Source organism: Dermacentor andersoni, chromosome 8 (assembly GCF_023375885.2).
Source record: "Dermacentor andersoni chromosome 8, qqDerAnde1_hic_scaffold, whole genome shotgun sequence".
Lineage (NCBI taxonomy): Eukaryota > Metazoa > Arthropoda > Arachnida > Ixodida > Ixodidae > Dermacentor > Dermacentor andersoni.
The window spans coordinates 130584078-130603802 of NC_092821.1; the positions used below are offsets into that span (position 1 = coordinate 130584078).

The following is a 19725-nucleotide window of genomic DNA, read 5'->3' on the forward strand; positions in this document are numbered from 1 at the left end:
ACATATTGCAATTTACAAACTGCAGCCATTGAGCTTGCCAGGCGTAACCACATCGAATGAAGTTCCAGAATGACGCCGGTTTGGAGATATGCGCCATCAAACTTGCCATAAAAAAGCACAGTTGGTCAGCTTAGCTTTTTACAAAAACGCTATTTTATGCATTGAAGCACAAAAGTAACTGGAACGCCCACGTATTTCGTCCCAAGCTTGGGAAACAATATCTCCAAACTCGTGTCATCCCGGAAATTCATTTCAAGTGGATGCTGCGTCTTGCAAGCTCGCCGGCTAGAATTAGTAAATTGCAATATGTGCCACAACGTAAATAATTAAGAAGGTACCTCGATGTTTTTTCGTTAATAAGTGGGAAATGTGTTTCGATTTTTTGCGCAAGTGATGTCCGCCTCTGTGAACAATCCCGCTCAAGGACTGCGACTATGTTATCTGCAACAGTCGATTTGTTAAAGATTCCATAAAATTTAAAAATGATTACCCTGTATAAGTGACCGCGAAGATAATGTTTCTTCTAGAGAAATTTTCGAGAGAACCTCATACTGGGAACCTCATACTGGGAAGGTCATACCTACTACGGAAGGGGGGGGGGGGGGGGGCATTGGCACCGCGAAGTGGGTATGAGCAATTGTTGGTTTTAAAAATGTATGCGTGGATGGCATACATCTCAAAAAGAAGAAGTAGAAGACGAAGTAGAAGAAGTGGCGGTTGCTGCACGCGTTCGAGACTAGCCTTTTCGCTGTCGAAAAGAACGCGTAGACATTTCCTATACGTGCCCCAACGCAAGCTCTAGTCCTCGGTCGCTGGCAAACCATGGACACCACGGAGCCATACAGCGAGGTCCTCATCATGGCCTTAATCCTGATAGGCGCCATCGCGCTGTTCGTGGTGCTGTGGCTGCTGATGCGCAAGTACGGGCCTTCCCCCGAGAAAGCGTCTGGCGGCGGTGGGGCACCGAGCGGGGTCGCCCAGGTTCCGCACCCGCCGCAAACGACGACGGGAGACGCCGCAACGATTACGCAGCCACCGGTCCTCGCAGATCGGAATGCAGCCGAGCCGACCGCTGAGCCGGCGTCCGACAAGTCTCCCAGCGGCGCAACGTCCGTCGAGCGGGTGGCTAGAGGCGCCATGTCCCCCGGACGCCGCTTTGCGAATGCCGCCCAGAAGCCTTCGGTGGGCTGGAACATTGCCGCCAGGGAGCAGACGGCCAGCATGCAGGAGGCCCTGTCTTCCGCTCCAGAAGGGGTTCAGGTAAGGGCTACGTACAGACGGTCCTCTATTTTTTTTTTTTTTTTTGTGGAGGTGTCCAGGAATGCGTTGAATCCGTAGTCGTGACTCGACCATGTTCGGACAGCCGTATACATCCTGGATGCGCATGTACGTACTGTTGTGATCCGGTTCTGGGTTCGTGGTTCGGAGACACAGGCGGCGGCTTGCCTACGCCGCTGGAGCGCCTACAGCATGATAGCTAGTATGTGCTATACCGGACTCACGGTATAACTTATACCGGTATTTATGCCGGTATATATACCGGCTAGTCTGTGCTAAGCGGACTCACGTCATCGTCCGTCTCTATTGTCGAGAGCTGCTTGTTGGTAAGGAGACTTGAGGTTAGGAGGTTGAAGAAAACGAATGTGCTTATTTTACAACTCACAACTGGCTCCGTGGATGTGAGGGCACACTCCATAACGGAGCACATTTGCATGTCTGATCGCACTACATGTCTGAGCACACCGAATGTATGAGCACACTGCACGCACACCCAAGATCCGTGTTTTTTAATTAAAACATCGTGCTCTCTAGGTCACTAGACGAGGGAATTCGATTACTCTGTCCCGGCCGAGGAGAAGGGCCCATGTGTTCTCAGCAGTGCGCCCATGAAGTCACACCAACGTGCTGGACAGCGCCTCTGATGTTGCGCAATCGCCCACGTATGCGGCACAACCACGAGGAGATTGGGAATCTCAAGTCGATGCTGTTCCCGCGGCAGTCGTCGACGTTGGCCCCTTACTTTCACCTCGAAGGGAGATTCTTCGTTTGCCCGTTAACCATCGGCGCCAGGCCGCGTCGTCGTCAAGGCCGGCTGGTGAAACGGTCGCTTCGTGGGAAGCGCACCCAGTTCTAAGGCGTAACACACACGCACACGCACACGCACACGCACGCGCGCACACACACACACACACACACACACACACACACACCCACACACACACACACACGCACACGCACACGCACACGCACACGCACACACACACACACACACACACACACACACACACACACACACACACACACACACACACACACACACACACACACTTCTGTTTGTTTTCCAACTTTTGAATTTCTGAAAGTGTTTGTAACAAATTCAGGCCCCAAATCAAAATTATGCTTCCAACAGTCACTAGAATTTAACTTTCTCTCTCAAATGCAGCAAATTTCATCAATATCGGTCCAGCGGTTATCGCAGAAAAACGGTTTTGCGTTTTGCATGTATTTAAATAGGCCGCGTCGGAGTTGGCCTTGAGCTAAAGCTTCCTCTTAAGCATGAAATGCTCTTAGCTACCGTTGTCGGCGACCTTCAAGAGACCTTGAGTCAAAATTCAGAGCCATTATCCAGGCAGTCAAGACAAGAATGGGACGAGAACGGGGTGAGACGAAATGAGAAGATCCGGGCATGGTTGCGAGTGGGAAATGAGATAATCCCGGCAACCAGTCAAAACATAAGAAAATGTAGTCTCTTGCCCCGAACATCTTGTACAGGACCGCATTTCATACGCTGTTTAACGTCAAAAAAAGTTACAGAAAAAAATTGCTTCCGATTTCGTCCTAATATTTGCTCACAATATCATTCAAGCTGTAACTTCTTGTACGCTGAAGTTTAATTTTCCATTTCCAATAGCGACGTTCAAAAGGCAGATGGAGTGCACCATACACTTGATTGCCATATTTTATCGCTGAGACAGGATTGCCTGCCCTCTTTTCAACGCCTGCGGTCCGTGAGTTCCACGGCGCGAGTTTTTCCCGCCTCCTTCGAGAGATGGCACGCTGCGCCACCAGGCTGGAAACACCCGGCGCGCCGCGGATGGCTGTGAGATGGTTGTGAGCAATCGTCGCGAATACTCCAACTTTTTTTGCTTTGTTTACACGAATCGATCGACACTTCATTTAGTTGTCTGTTTCCTGTCGAATTAAATTCAGTTCGTTTACTCCGACAGACACAGGCCCTTGCGGATCGCAAGAAAACCGAAACCGAGGAGGCGCCGTCCCCCACGCTTCACAGTGGCACGGCGTCCGTTGAGCTCGCGGACGGGGGTGCTGGGTCACCCGGACAGCGTTTCGCGAACGCCGCGCGCAGGGCCTCAGTAGCCGTGAGTCGTGCCGTCAAGCTACAGACGACCAACATCCTGGAGTCCCTGGCCATCGGCAGCGAAGCAGTTCAGGTTAGGGTCCTACGAACTGTGGGACACGCCTTCCTTGATATTAGAGAGCTTTAGGTTAGGGGACGCAAGCGGCTTCCACACGCAAGAAGTAGGGTTTATGGTAGTGCGTATGCGCAGACCCCTTGCGTCCCCTAACCTGAGACAATCTATTGGCAAATCAGTTCTGCGGAAGCCCCCTAGAGGGAGGAAAGTACATGAAAGGGAAAAAAAGGTTGCGATCAACCAGAATTGTAGCACGAAGGTACTAAGGAAACCTAAAGGGTTTCACAGAACCAAAGTCTTGCAGTTGAAGAAAACATTCGGAAAAGAATTCGAAAAATCCCGGGCGAGGACGATTTTTTTTGTTCGCGACTGCGAGGCTTTGTTTCTGAGAAACCCGTACGCGTTTCCTTTGTAGCTTCGTGCTAAGATTCGTGTGGATGACAATTTTTTCCCTTTCAATTTTTTCTTGATGTCACGTGACGGTCCCTGAATGTGCTGAATACCGAGATTGTTACTTCTACTTTTTCATTCGTATCTCGGCAGTATTTACCAAAATGTTTCGCGAACAAGGTTATAATTCTACTGGTGACTATATACAAGATACATTTAGAACGGAACTGCAGCGCTGGCCAGTTCATCCGACAGCTCGAGCCCCACGGACAATTCACCTTCTTCGTCGGGACGCACGCTTGTATCGTCCCAAGAGAAGCACGCAATATGCACGTAGCGTTATCATCGGCAGCTCCGTCCCGGCCGTCTAGATATCGATGCTAATGGGGGAGTAAACATTCGGCAGATATACTTAAGACTGCTTTCGTGGGAATGCGAACGCATTGTACCATTTGTAGACTCGGAGCGCCATGGACGCACTCATGTTATACACTCGTGACGCCACCTCTTCGGTATTGGATGCGCCGTCACGTGACCAATGACGCAGGCACTAGGCCACACCTTTAGTCAGCCAGATGGCTGCGCCGTGACGTGTGCAATGACGCACGCACTAGGCACTAGAGATGTAAGCGGTTGAAAAGGAAACATTGAAACTTTCGCAAAAACACAGGTTCTTTTCGTGTTTTTTCAACCAGGATGAAATTAAAAAAAAAACAAAGAAAAGGCAGTTTCCCTGCATAATTCCTCTGCTGCGATGAGACTCCTTTCTACGTATCTAAAAGTTTGGTCAAAAGAAAGAGTTTGCGGAGTCTGCGAAGCACCTGAGTCCATCCATGTGGTGTCAAGGGCTTCGCTTCAACCAACCCTTGAGCCCCTTCGCCTGTCGCGTACTGCAGATTCCCTCTTCTTCTGCGGCATGTGAACCAAACTGGTCCGAGTTTGGAAACGTGCACACCACGCTACGCAACAGGCTTGCAGGGAATCGCTTGCGAGAACTTGTGTACGTGCACTCGAACCTCAAGGTCCGGAAGTCTTCGTCCGCTGCGCAGCGAAGCACTGGCGCACCAAGCGGAAATGAATCGCACGCAGATTGATACAAATGTCGGTCTTGACTCTATGATGCGAAATCAATGCCTTGACGTGAAATCGTGCCTAGATTTTGAACACGGAAGCTCTGCTGGAACTTTCGTGATGCAATAAGGTAACAATTATATTCTTTTCTGCGTTAGAGAAATAAATATGTCGGGTTTTACATAGCTCCGTGCGCAATCGTCCTTTTTTCAATTTTCGTATTTTTCTGAAAAAAGCATTAAAGAAACCCGTTTCTTTCATGCCCCTCAAAATTTCATGAAATTTTACATCTCTACTAGGCACATCATGACTCAGCCAGAACCGTGGAGCCGCCGTGGTGTCGTGGAAGTGTGCTCGTTTCGCGTCCCGAAGGCCCGGGCTCGATTCCCACCCATACCTAAATTTGCCAGATTTTCCTTTTTAAACCAGTTTACTTTGTTTACAGGAACTTCCCTGAAAAATTTGACGTCAGTCCGAGCATCTTAGTGTGCAGATCTTAGGCACCCGTTCTTGCTCTGAGCGTCGGCCTCCTCGGCGTAACCGAGCACAGCGAAGGGTGAAAGAGAGAACGTGGAGCGCAGCGGGGGATGAAAGACGGCTATAGCGAGGAGAGCGGGAGGAGAAAAGAGGAGGAGGAAGGCATGACAAAAGCGTGTGAAGGAAAGCGTATTGCCACGCAAGGTGGGCTCTGCGGCGACGACCGCTACGAGATGGCGCCAGAGTATCGCGCGTCGTCTGTTCACCGACGACGCCATCGATAAGGCATGTGGCGAGCGCGTCCACCGATACCACACGCGGAAACAAAGCGCTGCGTGAGCGGAGGTCTGTCTGCGGCGGCTGCTGTGAATCGCGCCCACACGTCACCCACGCTCTGCCTCTCGCAATCTCCTGATTAGCGAGGCAGTCGCACCTCACTTCGCTCCGTTTGCAACGTGCCGCACGATACAGATTATCCGCGCCAGCCAATATATCGCGAAATGAAAACAAGTATAGAGCTGCGCTCAAATTTCTCATTAGGGGGTATCGTGATCATCGCTGATCTTTTTTGACGTGTTTTTACTGTTTGCGCCCTCGGCCATTTTTATTAGCCTGTTTCGGTCACGCCGACAATATCTACGGATTTTCGCGTGATGGGGCATATAATGATTTCGCATTAAAGGCTTGAGGACTGCGACATGCACAACGTCACTGGTCTGCGCTGCAGATGAGGCACTAGATGATGCACGACTGGGACAATTTCGTATGTAACTAGAGCCACGGTACGGAGGACAGCAGTCGGTGAGGGCCTTTGTACAGAGACAACGTGTTCCTATTGCGTTGATAGCCAGACAGACAGATTCTAGACTAGCTTGATGGAATACACGCTTAGTCGGGAGGAGCAGACGAACGCTTTGCACATCTGCGGCGGAGTGTCTGGAGAAGGCTTCATAGCATCGAGGAGATTGCATAACATATGATAGATTGTGGAAGCCGATCAAGTGAACACGAAGTGTGTGCTTGTCATGTTGGGAACATGTCCGCAAAGCAGCCTGGACTCATGCTCTGGCTTCTCTAGAAACAGTGCGTACGGGACGGTGTACAGAGCACATAACGAGCACTGTCTGCAGCGCCATGCACGCAAAGTGAACGATTTATCGAAGTCACGAACCATTTATGTGGTTTCATAACTAGTCATTTCCCCTGGTCGTTCATGATTGTCATAATTGCCCCTGGTCCTAAATTACATATTTTGGCTATCCCTCCCTCCCCCCATCTCTCTCTCTATATCTCTCTTTCTCGCTTCCTCTTATACCCAGTCGCTCTTGCTCTGGCTGCCGGTCAGGTGTTCCTTGATTTTATATACTATTTAAATGAATTAACAAGCAATTACTATTGCACCATCCGGGGCCAAGCTGTTGATGCAACCGACATGCGCAAAAGCAACGCTGCTCCGAAGCTTCGTCACTCGTCTAAGTGCTGCCTGCCAAGTAGCGTGGCTTCCGAGATTCCAGCGACGCTGCTATATTCGACGGCACGTCAAAGCAGGGTTAATTAAGAAGAAGCTTTAGTTCGGGTTCTCCTACCTACATACATGTAACAGGAAAATTCGTTTTTCTCGGCAACCACTGCACCAAATTTGACGAGCTTTGTTGCATTTAAAAGAATATTTAAAATATATGGGGATAATTGCTTTCGAATTTTCGATTTTGGTCGTCAATCTTTTATTAAAGGTTTGCAAAAATTGAAAATTTTCAGAAAACGAAACTACCATGTTTACAACTCTGTAACTCAGCAAGGGAAAATATTGTAACAATTCTATTAATTGCATTCGATAGTACATCTAAAGCGGACAAAACTGATGTGTTGCACATGGATCTAAAAAAATTCGGTAGTATTTGAAATACAGCTTTTTCAGAACCCTTGTAACCAACGTAACAAGTTCACGTAAGATATAAAATGACAAATCGAATTTGTCCGCTGTAAGTGATCTAACGGATGCTGTTTACAGAACCGCAATATCTGTTTTTGATGCAGAGCTAACAATTTGTAAACTTCGTGCTTCTATTTTTTTTCGAACTTTCGAATTTATTAATTTTTTTCTCCAGAAGTTCAGGCCTTAAATCGAAATTCCGCTTCCAACAGTCACTATAATTTACTATTCTCTTTCAAATCCAACAAATTTCATTAAAATCAGTCCAGGAGTTATCTCAGAAAAGTGTTTTTGCATTTTACATGCATTTGAACAGGCCGCCTCGGCGTTGGGCCCGAGTTAAGGCTTCCGGTTAAACGAGATACTCGAGAGAACTCTTGCCTTTTTTTGCACAGCAACTGCAAGTATGTTGGCTCAGCTCACATCGGGGATATTTGACAATGTTTGGATTTGCCTAAGCATTGCCTTTAGCTCAGAACGGCTTTGTTAATTTACATATTGGTCATTTTCAACTATATGTGGTGTTCTAGTTACAGCAATTTGCAGTAATTACACATGAACACCGAGACCGATTGCGAGCATCGCGAGCGGACGCTGGTGACGTAGCTGCAGGTTCAAGAGTCAAGAAGTGGATGGAATCAGAAGGCCAGTAGCACAGTCAACGTGTGAACGTGAACCGTGGACCGAGGAAGAAGGTGATGTGGATGTGGGTGGATGCAGAACAAAACACGAAAGGCATGTCACTATTGCATTACGGAGTCCCTTTGGAGACGCACAATGACGTACGAGTCTTTTGTTCTGTTTTATTTCTTGCAACACATATAAACCGTTTGTTTTCTTGTCGTTTCACCAAATGTTACCATTATATATACTCCGTTTCATACATCAGGTGCAACGCTGTGGAAGCTACGCAAGAAGTTCGGTCACAAAATTTTAACACTCCGCGCGTTCCCGTCTATGCTTCGGTGCACGCCAGGAGGCGCTTGCTCGCGAAAAGCAAATTATTTGCTTTTCGCAAACGAAAAGCAAATTATTTAAAACAATGCGTTAGCAGCCGTAAGAGTAAATGGTTTATTTGTTTCTAAGAGTAAATTCCTTTTTTTTTCATTCAGCACAGCTTGTATAAAGAAAATTTTCACAAAACTTGGGTAAGAAACACCGACCTATTTCTAAGTACGAACGCAGCCACTGCAAAAAGTATCCCTAGCCTCCACAGCGTTACACCTGATGTATGAAACGGAGTATAGTTGTCAGCGTACCTTGCACTGTATGCAGAACCGTTTAGGTCAGTTCCTTTATCTCGCAGACGAACGCCCTTCCGGATCGCAAAAGGAGTGTAGTGCCGCAGTCCGACAGGGCTCGCTTCGGCGCGGAGTCCCCCGTCCAGTCGCCAGAGGGCACCCAGTCTCCTCGTCAACGCTTCGCGAACGCCGCACGCAAGGCTTCGATGGCCGTGGGCCGCGCCGTCAAACACCAGGCGACCAATATGCTGGAGGTTATGTCATCCGGTGCCGAAGGGGTTAATGTGAGGGTTGCCGACTTTTCTGTATTTTGCCGGTGTCTCGGAATGCGCTGAATCCGGGGCCGGGGAGTTGATTCTTTGTTGAAACAGCCGTTCCGGACGACTTTATGCAGACAGACAGTCAGTCGCGCTTTCTTAGGTCTTGCGGACGGTAAATTTGTAACGCTAACTGTACATCGGTGGTGCCGTATGCAAGGAAAACTTGAATTTGGTGTTGTGAGTTCTTTCGGGCGCAGCTTTATTCGAAGCGTGAGGAATGCTTGAATAGTGAAATCTCAGAATCAATCACAAATAATCGACAAAAATGACCTTCGAACATCGACTCGAGTGACGAATATTTCCTATGTCTAAGCAAAGGAATGTTAAAAATATTCGTGGAGTCTGGTTAGTAAATAAAGATGGCTTACTTACATAACCTGGTGGTACATGCATGTAATGCCGCTCGCAACTGACGCCCGGTGAACTGAGGAGCCTAGAAAATGACAACTGTTTTTAGTTATTTTTGCACCAGTGCATTGGATGCTCGTAAACTCTCCCCAGATGCTCGTAAAATGTTGTGTTCGGTGAGGGAAACCGCGGTAATACTTGATCACCGCGCACAATATTAAAGCCGTGCAAACATAGTAAGACTGCAACAGTATTCGCTTTGCCTAAACAGAGACAATGAATTCCTGGGCTGCCTAAAAGCGAGGTATTCCTAATGAACCTGTGGAAGTTATTCAGCACAGGCAATCTACTCCATCGGTTTGCTCAGAAACAAGTGCTTCTGCGAAGCAACCACGACTCTCCTGCAGCAGAACCATTCGGAACTGTCACCATTTGCACTTATGTTGTCATTGGCAACTGTCACCATTGGCACTTATATTGTCATTCGTAACTGTCACCATTTGTACTTATATTGTCATTCGTAACTGTCACCATTTGCACTTATCTTTCTCCGCGGATGCATCAATAAGAGTTAGAAAAAAAAAAAGTTAGGTGTGCAGATACGGACACAAAACAGAGCGAAGTGAAAACACAGACGGGCACGGTTTCCCTCTCATTGTGCCAGTATCTGCACGCCCAACGTTTTTTATAAGACGAATCCTTATCAACTAGCCAGACATTCTGAAATTCTAAACGAATTAATGCTTTTATCCTTTGTAGTCGAATAATAATAACAAAAAAGAATATTCCAGTTTCGAACAGGGAACCTCGAATCAAACACAGATGGATTAGCGAGCGCTATTCGACATTATTCTAAATTTCGCGTACTCACCCCTGGGGGAGAAGAATGGAGCTAGTTACGGAGGTGGGGGGGAAGGGTAGATCTAGTTTTGCAAGAGTATGTCGGGAATTTCTCGGCCCAAGCATCTCCTTTAAACGTGCGAGGGCACACATGCGCGTAGATAAGCAGTTCATTGCAGCATACAGATGTATTAGGACTCAACGAGGAGTCACTCCCTATCCAATGAGGTTATCAACTGCATTATAGGAGTGGTGACTACTTGCTAAACGTCACCGGTCGCTCAATTTGTCAGTGTCCTAAAAAAAAAAAAAAGGATCGCGAGGAGGCGAAGCAGCTCTCTCCTGAAAATCCAGTGTCCTTGCGCCAAGGTCCATTCTTCCACGAAAGCCCACGGAGACGCTTTATAATTTCTTCACCCTCTTCGCTCATAGCCTTTAGCTTTATTGTTTTCAGTCATCGCATGCGCAGACACTTCAGTTTTCTTGCCTCCTATCGAATTCTCATCTATGGTAGTTAATGGACCTTGAAAGGTGAGCTGTTTCATTTAAGCGAGTTCTCTTATTTCCATAGACGCAAGCCCTCGATGAAAAAAAGGCGATCGAACCCGAGGAGCCGCCCTGCGACCGAGATCGGCGCGCCATGGTGACCGCTGACCACCCGGCAGATGGCACCGTGTCTCCCGGACGCCGCTTCGTGAACGCCGCCCGCAAGGCCTCGGTGGCCGTGAGCCACGCGGTCAGGGTGCAGACGACCCACATCCTCGAGTCCCTGTCCACCGGTGCCGACATGGTCCAGGTTAGGGCTACAGCTATGGCCCTTGGCTTTTTTGCTTGATGGTCCCTCAATGCGTTGAATACCGAGTTGTTATTTCACCTTTCACATTTATATGTCCCGGATGCATTAGATAGATACGTCGATTCAATTCGATTACACAGATAGATATATAAATTATACACAGATAGTCTAGCAGGTAGATATATTGAATTGGCGAAAGAGAGATAGATAAATAGCAGATAGATGGAGCCTGGAGAGACTGTCTGCCGATGCCGAAGGGGTCCAGGTTAGGTTTACATAATGACTTTGTGGTACTATCTCGGATTCCGGTCTAGGGTACTTCGAGAATGAAAAGTTTATTTCATCGGACAAATCACTACATGATAAATGTGATGATAGATTATGCAAAAAAGAGGTGAGTGTGCAGACAGGACACAAGAGTAGAGAAGTGGACAACACGAACGCCGTCAAAAGAATCGTCTGGTACCATAACGATTATCTACCTGGCTGCGGACTCATAAAATGTGTGCATTATGCAATACGAATTATTGAGAAATATGTATATGTCTGTATACATACACGCTTTATGGCATGCGCATATTTGTTGCCTGAAGTCACAGGCTAAGCTTTCGGCCTCTTTAGGACACCATACCCGTGGGCGCCGCCATATTAGCTTACGACGTGACGGTGCCCGCTTTGAGTGCCTTCTGGTTAGTATATTTGCTCGCTTGTTTACAATGACCACGGCGGTGGTCGCAAGCATGGCTCAGACAGCGGCTATTTTGGCGACCACGGTGAGCAGTGAACGGATAGACAACATGCGAGCGTATAGCCAAAGTTGCAGAGGCAGTGTAAGTATTCCTTTCATTTATCGATTCTCTCTGTGCTGAAATCTCAACAGCGTGCAAGCTTACAGGCTGTGAAGGCGCCGAATCTAGCATCGGGATGTTTGCTTTTACCCTCTACGTTCTATAGTCCTTACGGCGGCATATTTGTAGGTCTGTTAAGGCTGTGCGCCTGTTGTATTCCTTCAATGTATGTAAAACATCTTCGTTCAGGAATAAGCCTGTGTGCGCGCGCGCAGAAAATGTCAGTTTGCGACCTTCTCCGACCACGGTGGTTGGTTCAGACTGCCGTAATTGTTGTCGCCAGCGCCGATCACATAAATAATCAATGGTTTTATGATTAATTACACTGCAGATTAAAACGTATTCGTGTACGCGTGGGCAACACTACTGCAAGTGGCTGAGGGATAGCTCACCTGCTGTCTGATTCACGGCGCGGAAAAAAAGAGACAACAGAAGCAACCTCGTGGTGACCGCCAATTAATCAGCGTTAGACTTCGCTGCTATCGAAAGTGAAGTTGCTCGAGTGTGTCAGTCGCACTTGAATGGGGAACACGTGGCGCCGACTTGTTTGCTTCTCGAAGCTAGACATTCCGTGATATTTTGAGCCATTGGTGGCGGTAACGCTGCATGTTGTTGCTGCAGAAGGTGTTGACGTGGAAGCCATTTCCGGCAATGGGACGCGGGTCATTGCTAGCAGTGGGCTATAGAGCGCTGGTGGTAGAGCCTGTTGTGCTCGCCTCGCGGAAAGATGCGCATAACGAGCGGTCGTGAACTCGGGCAGTCCTTGCGCAGTTGAGGCGGATGAATCTCGCACACAGTTTTCTTCCCGTAGCATTCAAGTCTTTGTCGTAGTTCTTGAACTACACCACAGAGCACGTCTTCCTTCTGCACTTGCATATTTTATGTGATTGATACAAAGCGATTCCAGGCCTCTCGGAGGAACGTTGAGGATGATGTCGCGTGTGGCGGCTGACGCCTGCTTGCTCTCGATTCAGAAGGCATTCAATGGCGACGGGCCTGTGGTGGCCATGGGTGCGCGGTGCTCAGACTGCTTGCTGTGAAAGGTCTACATACAGGAAATACTTTTTCGGGTGAGAAAAAAAAAATTGTCGAGGTCTTTACGGTTCGTGTTTCCATCCATTCGAGATGAAATTTCAAGGCAAGGACAAAACCCCTGTTTTTGACGCAGGAGTCCAGCTTTTGTTTTTGTGCTTGTTTATTTTCCTGTGAAATTTCCACCCGTCGGTCAACAAGCGGTGTCCAACAGAATCAGGTCACGTGCAGACGTCATGACATATTTGCCGTGGATGTTCCTCCAGCTTGTCACTGGTGGCTGCCAGTTTGCGTCGTTCCTTTTAAACCTTAAGTAAAGTTAAACTTTTTTACGTATGAACACTTCCTCCGTTTTGTGCTCAAAGACTTCGTTGAGCATCAGCACCAGACATGCGTTGGCAATGCAGAAAAAATAGTCGCGGTACGTTTCCGCTCTTTCGTGAATTCCTGAATTGTCAGTCATCGCTATTCTTTTTTTTTTTAAGATTGCACATGCTGCATCTGAACTGGCATGGCAAGTCAGACCGGCACAGACCAGCGCTACGGCTTACGGAAGTTGTATCAAAACAAAATTTTTTCCGGCTGCTGTTCCGCTTCGGCAAAAGCAGTTTACTTCCGGTTCAGCTTCGGTGTAAAAAAATAAAACACCGTACGATGATTTGAACCGAATTACGTCCTTTTGCAAAACCTTGAAACAATTGCATGTAAAAAGTACATAAATTTATTTTGTACAACTCGATGATGCTGTTAGACTACAGGGAAAGACTAAAAAAAGGTACTCGCGCAATTTCTCATCCCGCGAGTAGTTTCAAAAATTAATATTGTAGAAGCAAATCCCAGAAACAATATATCAGAAGCACTGTGCCATTTCTATTGCATCTATTTGCAGCTATTGCACTTGGAATCTCTTCGAGGCACAATGCGAGTTTTGTTCTTTCAATTTTGAAACATTTGTGGTGAAACAAAGACCGTTTTGAAAAAGGCTTGCGTGTTTGTTTGCGGAAACGCTGTTATGCTTCACACCCTTCGCAGCGATTTCAAGGGCTCAACGGGATTACTTTAATACTTCTTCCAAGATGTCCTTTGATATCAATTTCCGAGTTTGTGGAACTAAAGACATTCTAGGCAGGGTAAAGCGTAATAGCTAAGGCCGACCTTTCTGCCTCTCCTTGAACAAAATAGCTGTCTCACTCTCACTAAGTCCTCACTGTGCCTCCACAGGTTGCTTCGGACGAGACTACCTCCAACCGCAAAGCCTCGTCGCCAACCGAGCAGGGAGGCGAAGCGAAGCCTACGATGGCCGTTGCTCCTCCCAAAGATGGCGGCGTCGTGGAAACGGACGCCAAAGCACACAAGAATCCATTGATTCCTGGTCAGCCCAGCCCGACCAGAACGGCATCGCCTGCGGCGACCCTTGCGGACAAGCGGGAGGATGAGCCAAAGGTTGAGGCTGCCGGCGAGAAAAAGGTGAGTTATAGGTAGCAATGAGCACACTCTCTAGTTATCTAGTTAGGTAACTAGTTACTGGTGCCCAGAGTCTCCAGAAAAGGCGTAATCGTAGATAGGATACACTGAAACTCATCGTTTCCGATCATGCCCTATGATTGGGTATTAAATTCATCTCAGAAAAAAATTGACCGACACTGAACAAAATAAATCTGTCTTTAACAATTGTTATAAGTTTCGGATACCCTACAAATGCGTTGTTCACAAAAACTAAGTTTTAAGCTTTCACACAGATGCCGAAGCGTTTAATGCTTGGGAAGCCACATCTTGTTGGTCGGCGTCCATTTATGTCAAGATAAAAAGCAGCATTGACGAAAGTTACTAATTAAAAAAGGAGTGCAACAACAAACATCTATGGAAAGCAATCAGGCACACAAAAAAGCCGCAAGAGGAAAAAAGAATTAACCAGCGATTACGATACTCCCAAATGTGAAATTTGAGCTCAGCTCTATACGTGTTTTTATTTCGCGTGTCAATATTTTGCATTGTGATTACATAGGTACGCGGTTTATATTAGGAAGGGAACGCTGTGAGCAGCGTAGTCGAGTTGGAAAACTATCTCGTGAGGCACATTGTGAACGGAACGAAGGGTGGCGCAACTGCCTCGCTAATCGGGAGATCTCGAGAGGCAGCGCGTGGGTGAGGCGCAGGCGCGATACACAGCAGTCACCGCAGACAGACCTCCGCTCATAAAGCGCTTTGTTTCGACACAGACGACGCGCGCTACTCTGGCGCCATATCGCAGCCATCGTCGCCGCACAGGCCGTCTTGCGCGGAAATACGCTTTTATTCTCATGCTTTCGTTCAACCAATGACGAGAGCGGCCCTTCGTCGCGGGGAAATCGTGCCACCGGTGTCAGCGGCCACAATACCCAAGGCAGCGTCACATCGAGCCTTACTCGTAGCCACTCGCCATCGCCCCTTCCAGAAGCAGTGATCGCCGTCACACACGCTGGTACCGCGGATTTCCCTCAGAAGCTAACGCCGTGGACGAGCTCAGTCGTCCGCACTTCACGCCACCCTGGCTCCCCTTCGCAAGCGCTGATGAGATCGCCCACGCGGCTGCGGATGCCGTGGCCGCCGGCGAATCAGCGCATGCGCAGGCCGTTTCCCCTCCGCTCCTCCTCCACTTTCCGCCTCATGCTTTCACTGTAGCCTCCTCCTCCATGTTCCTCCTCGGGCTCTTTTCATTCATCTCCCGCTGCGCTCCGCGTTCGCTTTCATCTTTCGCTGTGCTCGTTTGTTCGATTACGTGGTACGACGCCTAGGCACGACGATGCTCGACGTAGGAACGGGCGCCTAAGAGCTGCGCTCTAAAGAGAATTATTGCAGTGGAGCCCGAGTCAGCTACAAAAGTCCAGAGAATATGAGATTTGAGGTATAAGCTGCGTAACTAGGTTGTCTGGAAACGTTGTTTCGAATACGATTTTTCATAATACCATTGCGACCTATAAAGTAATCACACAAATGATAACCACCATGCAGGAACAGAGCTGAGCTGTGTAAACGAATGAGCGAAATAAATTGTATTAGTTTTTTTGTAGAGCTTCACCTTAAACAGGAAGTGTAATATTCGGGTCAACTTTTATTTCTTGAAGACCAGGTCTTCTTAGCTGGCTTCACACATGTTTTGCGTATCTCGGATCCGGGAATCTCGTAATCACTTTTAGAAGAATAAAAACAGCCCTTTCGTGCCTACAAAGCATAGTAGCGAGGCGCAATAGGTGTCAAAATATATATCTCAACGAGACAAGAAGCGACAATTAGTTGCAGGATAGGCAAAATTAGCGGTACGGGCGTAATTAGCGCCAATTTAGTAAATAACCAGATTGCACTGTACGCCTGTGAAGGGTGCACTGCCGTATATATATGCATGTTGAGGCAAAGCCCACTTACCTTCTTGGTAAGAAAATAGACGGAAAAAGAAACGGTCAATCAAGCGTCGACACTAAAAAAGACAAGGCCTGCGTAATTGCGCGTGAAATACGATACGAAGAAGATAAGAAATGAGCGAATAATGAGTATGAAGAAGAGACAGAGTAGAGATATACAATCAACATTTATTCATCGCATCATTTGAACCACCAGATGCGTCGCCTTTGCCTTATTTATCATCGACGCTTGGTTGAACTTTTGTTTCTTATTCTAATATATTTTAATTTAACAGGTGCGAAACGCAGGAAGGCTCTCACTACACATCCACTGAAGATTCTTGAATGACAATTATGACGTATTTATTGCAACTTACATCAAATCATTGCATTCTTTGCGTGAGGTTTGCAGATATCTTATCCACGAATTATTTATATACCTGGGAGGGGTGTGTATTATATCAGTATTGTCCACCAATTTGATTTGAGTTAAATGTGTTACATTTAAAAGCACCGAGAGAGAGAGAGAGAGAGAGAGAATAACTACACCGAATGTGACATACAATGCTCAATATCACAGAAAATTTAGCAAGGTCTTAAAGTTGTAGCACAGTATTCCTAATTGGGGGGGGGGGGGGGACAACTGCGATATAAATTCAGCAAGAACATGCATAATTCCGTAAACTGCATACCTTAGATGTCAAAACGCACAAACACGATGCCTTGATTTACATCTTACGCGGAATCACTACTAGGTCATGCCACTGTCGTCAGTCTAGCTGTGGCCACCAGCACTGTACCACGACCACAGTGTATAAAACACGCCATTTTGAACTTGGCAGTACATCGCTTTTAAAATCGTGGAATTTCATACGCTGCAAAATTATAACTGTTTTCATCGCAAGACTTGTTCAATTCAAACATGCACGAGAAGAACCGAAACTGAAGACAGACAGACAACGAACTCTATTCTGAAACTGAAAGGCTCACTTTTTGTTAATCATTACCATGTAAAGCCAACAGACAGTGAAGCCAAAGAAGGCATAGGAGAACTTAGCTGTGGTTGAAATTGAGATGTTGAAGATAATTAGGAAAAGGGTAAATGAAAGTGTCATTTGAATCGGACGTTAAGGAAAAAAAGCGCTGTTATGCCTTCATTGGCGCAATCAACAGAAAAAGAAAGCGAGATTAAGGTGGCCGCAACTCTACTGTGGGGTTCTCTAAAACAGTATCATTAATACTATAGACGAAACCGGTTATAATGATCAGGCTTATGTTCCTACAATTAGTTCGATATATCAGGTTAACCGGTAGCAAACCGGGCGCTCGTCTGGTTGACCTCCCTGCCTTTCCTCTCTTTGCTATCTCTCTCTCTCTCTCAGGTTAACCGATATAGCCATACTTGCTTATAGGGAAGTTAAGCTTTTGTGATGCTTTCGTTCTATACAAATTTGAGAGAATAAGAGAAGCAAAGAAGCAATGCAATTTTTGAATACAAAACAACCTAGAAGGCAGTAAATTTTGCTTGTGCCTTAGCCCATTCCTCAAGGTCACTAAAAATGACGCTTCAATAGCATTGCGTATCGATATGTTTAAGTTTTGCATTTGATACGTTTCCTGCACGCTTAGGAGCATTACCGTATGCATGCTTAAAAAAAAAAAGAAGCATGACAAAAAAATGTTAAACTCCTTCCCCTGAGCGAAGTGATCCCGGATCATGGCTTTATGGTGGTGGCAGCAGACGCGCGGAGTTGTTTGTACCCGACGGCCAGTTCAGTATGAGCGAGTTACTCCACACGAGTATCGGTCAGTAAGCTTCGCGTGCCTTATGTGGAGGATGACTCTTTGTACCCGACGGTCCAGTTCGGTATGAGCGAGTTACTTTTTCACGAGTATCGGTCAGTAAGCTTCGCGTGCCCTATGTAGAGGATGATTGTTTGTACCCGACGGCAAGTTCGGTATAAGCCAATTACTCCACACGAGTATGGGTCAGTAAGCTTCGCATGCCGTATTTAGATGATAATTCGCTTTGCCTGGTATCGTTACATTTAGGCCCGACCACACTGTTCGCGCAGTTTTGTGAAATGCCATTTCATGGTTCGATTTCGTCAAGTGTTTTAACGAATGGCTACGCTGTCTTCTCTCCGCCGACGTCAGCCACTGGAGTTGATAGACGAAGCCAAGCCGAGCCAGCCACCGCTGCCCACTGGTTCCAACGTCGCGCCCCCTAGAGGCGGCACAGCAGCGGCCTCTGACGGCGGCGGAGCCAAGGCAAGAGAAGGAGCGCTAACGCCGCCTGGTGGAGATAACGTCGCGGCAGGCATGTCTAGCCCGCGTCCCAACAGCGCGGACCACTCGCCCGCCGACGAGAGTGCTCTACTGCCGCGGGAGACAACGTCGAACATCGGCAAGTCTACCCACCGCCATCGTAGAAAGTCCAAGAAGAAAATTTTCGCCGGCAGTGCCGCCAGCGGCAGCTTGGTGCAATCGCCCGCTTTGTCCGGTATCAGAAGGTCCAGCGCAAAAAGGCTGAGCACCCACCACAAAGTCCCAAAGATGCAAGAGCTTTCGGACCAATGAACCAGAATCTCATACGCAACGAAGGTGACAACGAGAAAGAGATAGAAACAGAAGAAGCAGAAATCGTTTGTGTGCACTGGCGTCACGTGTTCCCGAGATCTCCGGAGTGCGTGTTGCGGAGGATTTTTTTTAATTACGCTTCAAAGTGTCCTTTCGTGTTTTGGAGAAAAAAGCGGTATTATGCGCACAAGACCGCAGACAATGCTGTTTGTGCTTTACGTGACTGTTGCAAGTTGATGTAGCCTGACGACTTATCAGTGTTAGTAAGGACGCTCGAGTTTTTTCGTTCACGCTGAACGAATGTGTGTTTCCTGCCTGAAGAATTTTTCCTTTGCTGCTTGTGGACGATTACATCTCTCCCTCACTACGCCGGCAGATCCGCATACCTTTGCAGCCAGCAGGACACTGAAATGACTCTTTGTGCGCACATTGCCGCGAATATGATATAGTGAACATATGTGGTGCTCACTTTCAGGAAGACAAAGCAGCCAGCCCCGAGGTACCTTTTTCTTTTCCTTTTTTCTTTTGAATGAGATTCCTATTTCCCGCTTACTTCTGTTCTATTTTCCCACAGTTGGAATTATTCGTCTGCCTTAGTACTTATCTGATTGCGGGATGGTTGCCCACCTTCCGCCACTGGCGGGCAGGTTTTAGTTGCCAAGTCTAAAGCGACGGCAATATAACACGTGGTTTCGACGTCTATTCGGCAGCTTTTCTACCGGCTCCCGGCGTGCAAACGCTGCTGATTATGAGAGAGCATTTGTTGTAAAATGGTAATAAACAATACGCCCAACCACACTACAGATTACTATTTCGATGCCTTCGAAGTTCGCGTTATAATGGTTGTCGTCTTTGGTGCGCTTATGTTTCGTTAAATTAGCAGCATCGAATTTTTCATAACATTTCGCTTAATACCACTTTTAAGGATCGCAAGTATGGCATACCATGGGCGGATGCCTGGGGCACAGGAACAGATAATTGCAGCTTTAGTGAAGTAACAATGTAAGAGCAATGGCAAGAAACAAGATAACGTGCAAA

At 47.3% G+C, this 19725-nt stretch overlaps 1 protein-coding gene across 2 annotated transcripts; it reads left to right on the top strand.

The window, feature by feature from the left end:
• Positions 1-721: 721 nt before the first annotated feature.
• On the top strand, positions 722-19485 carry LOC126525666 (uncharacterized). 2 transcript variants are annotated; one of them, XM_050173580.2, is made up of 6 exons: positions 722-1260; positions 3228-3452; positions 8612-8830; positions 10626-10850; positions 13952-14197; positions 18265-19485. In XM_050173580.2, exons 1-6 carry the CDS (start codon positions 823-825, stop codon positions 18685-18687), a joined length of 1776 nt encoding a protein of 591 aa, XP_050029537.1. In that variant the 5' UTR covers positions 722-822; the 3' UTR covers positions 18688-19485. The 2 variants fall into 2 exon arrangements, with proteins under 2 accessions (XP_050029537.1, XP_054923611.1); XM_055067636.1 differs by lacking the exon at positions 3228-3452.
• Positions 19486-19725: the final 240 nt, after the last annotated feature.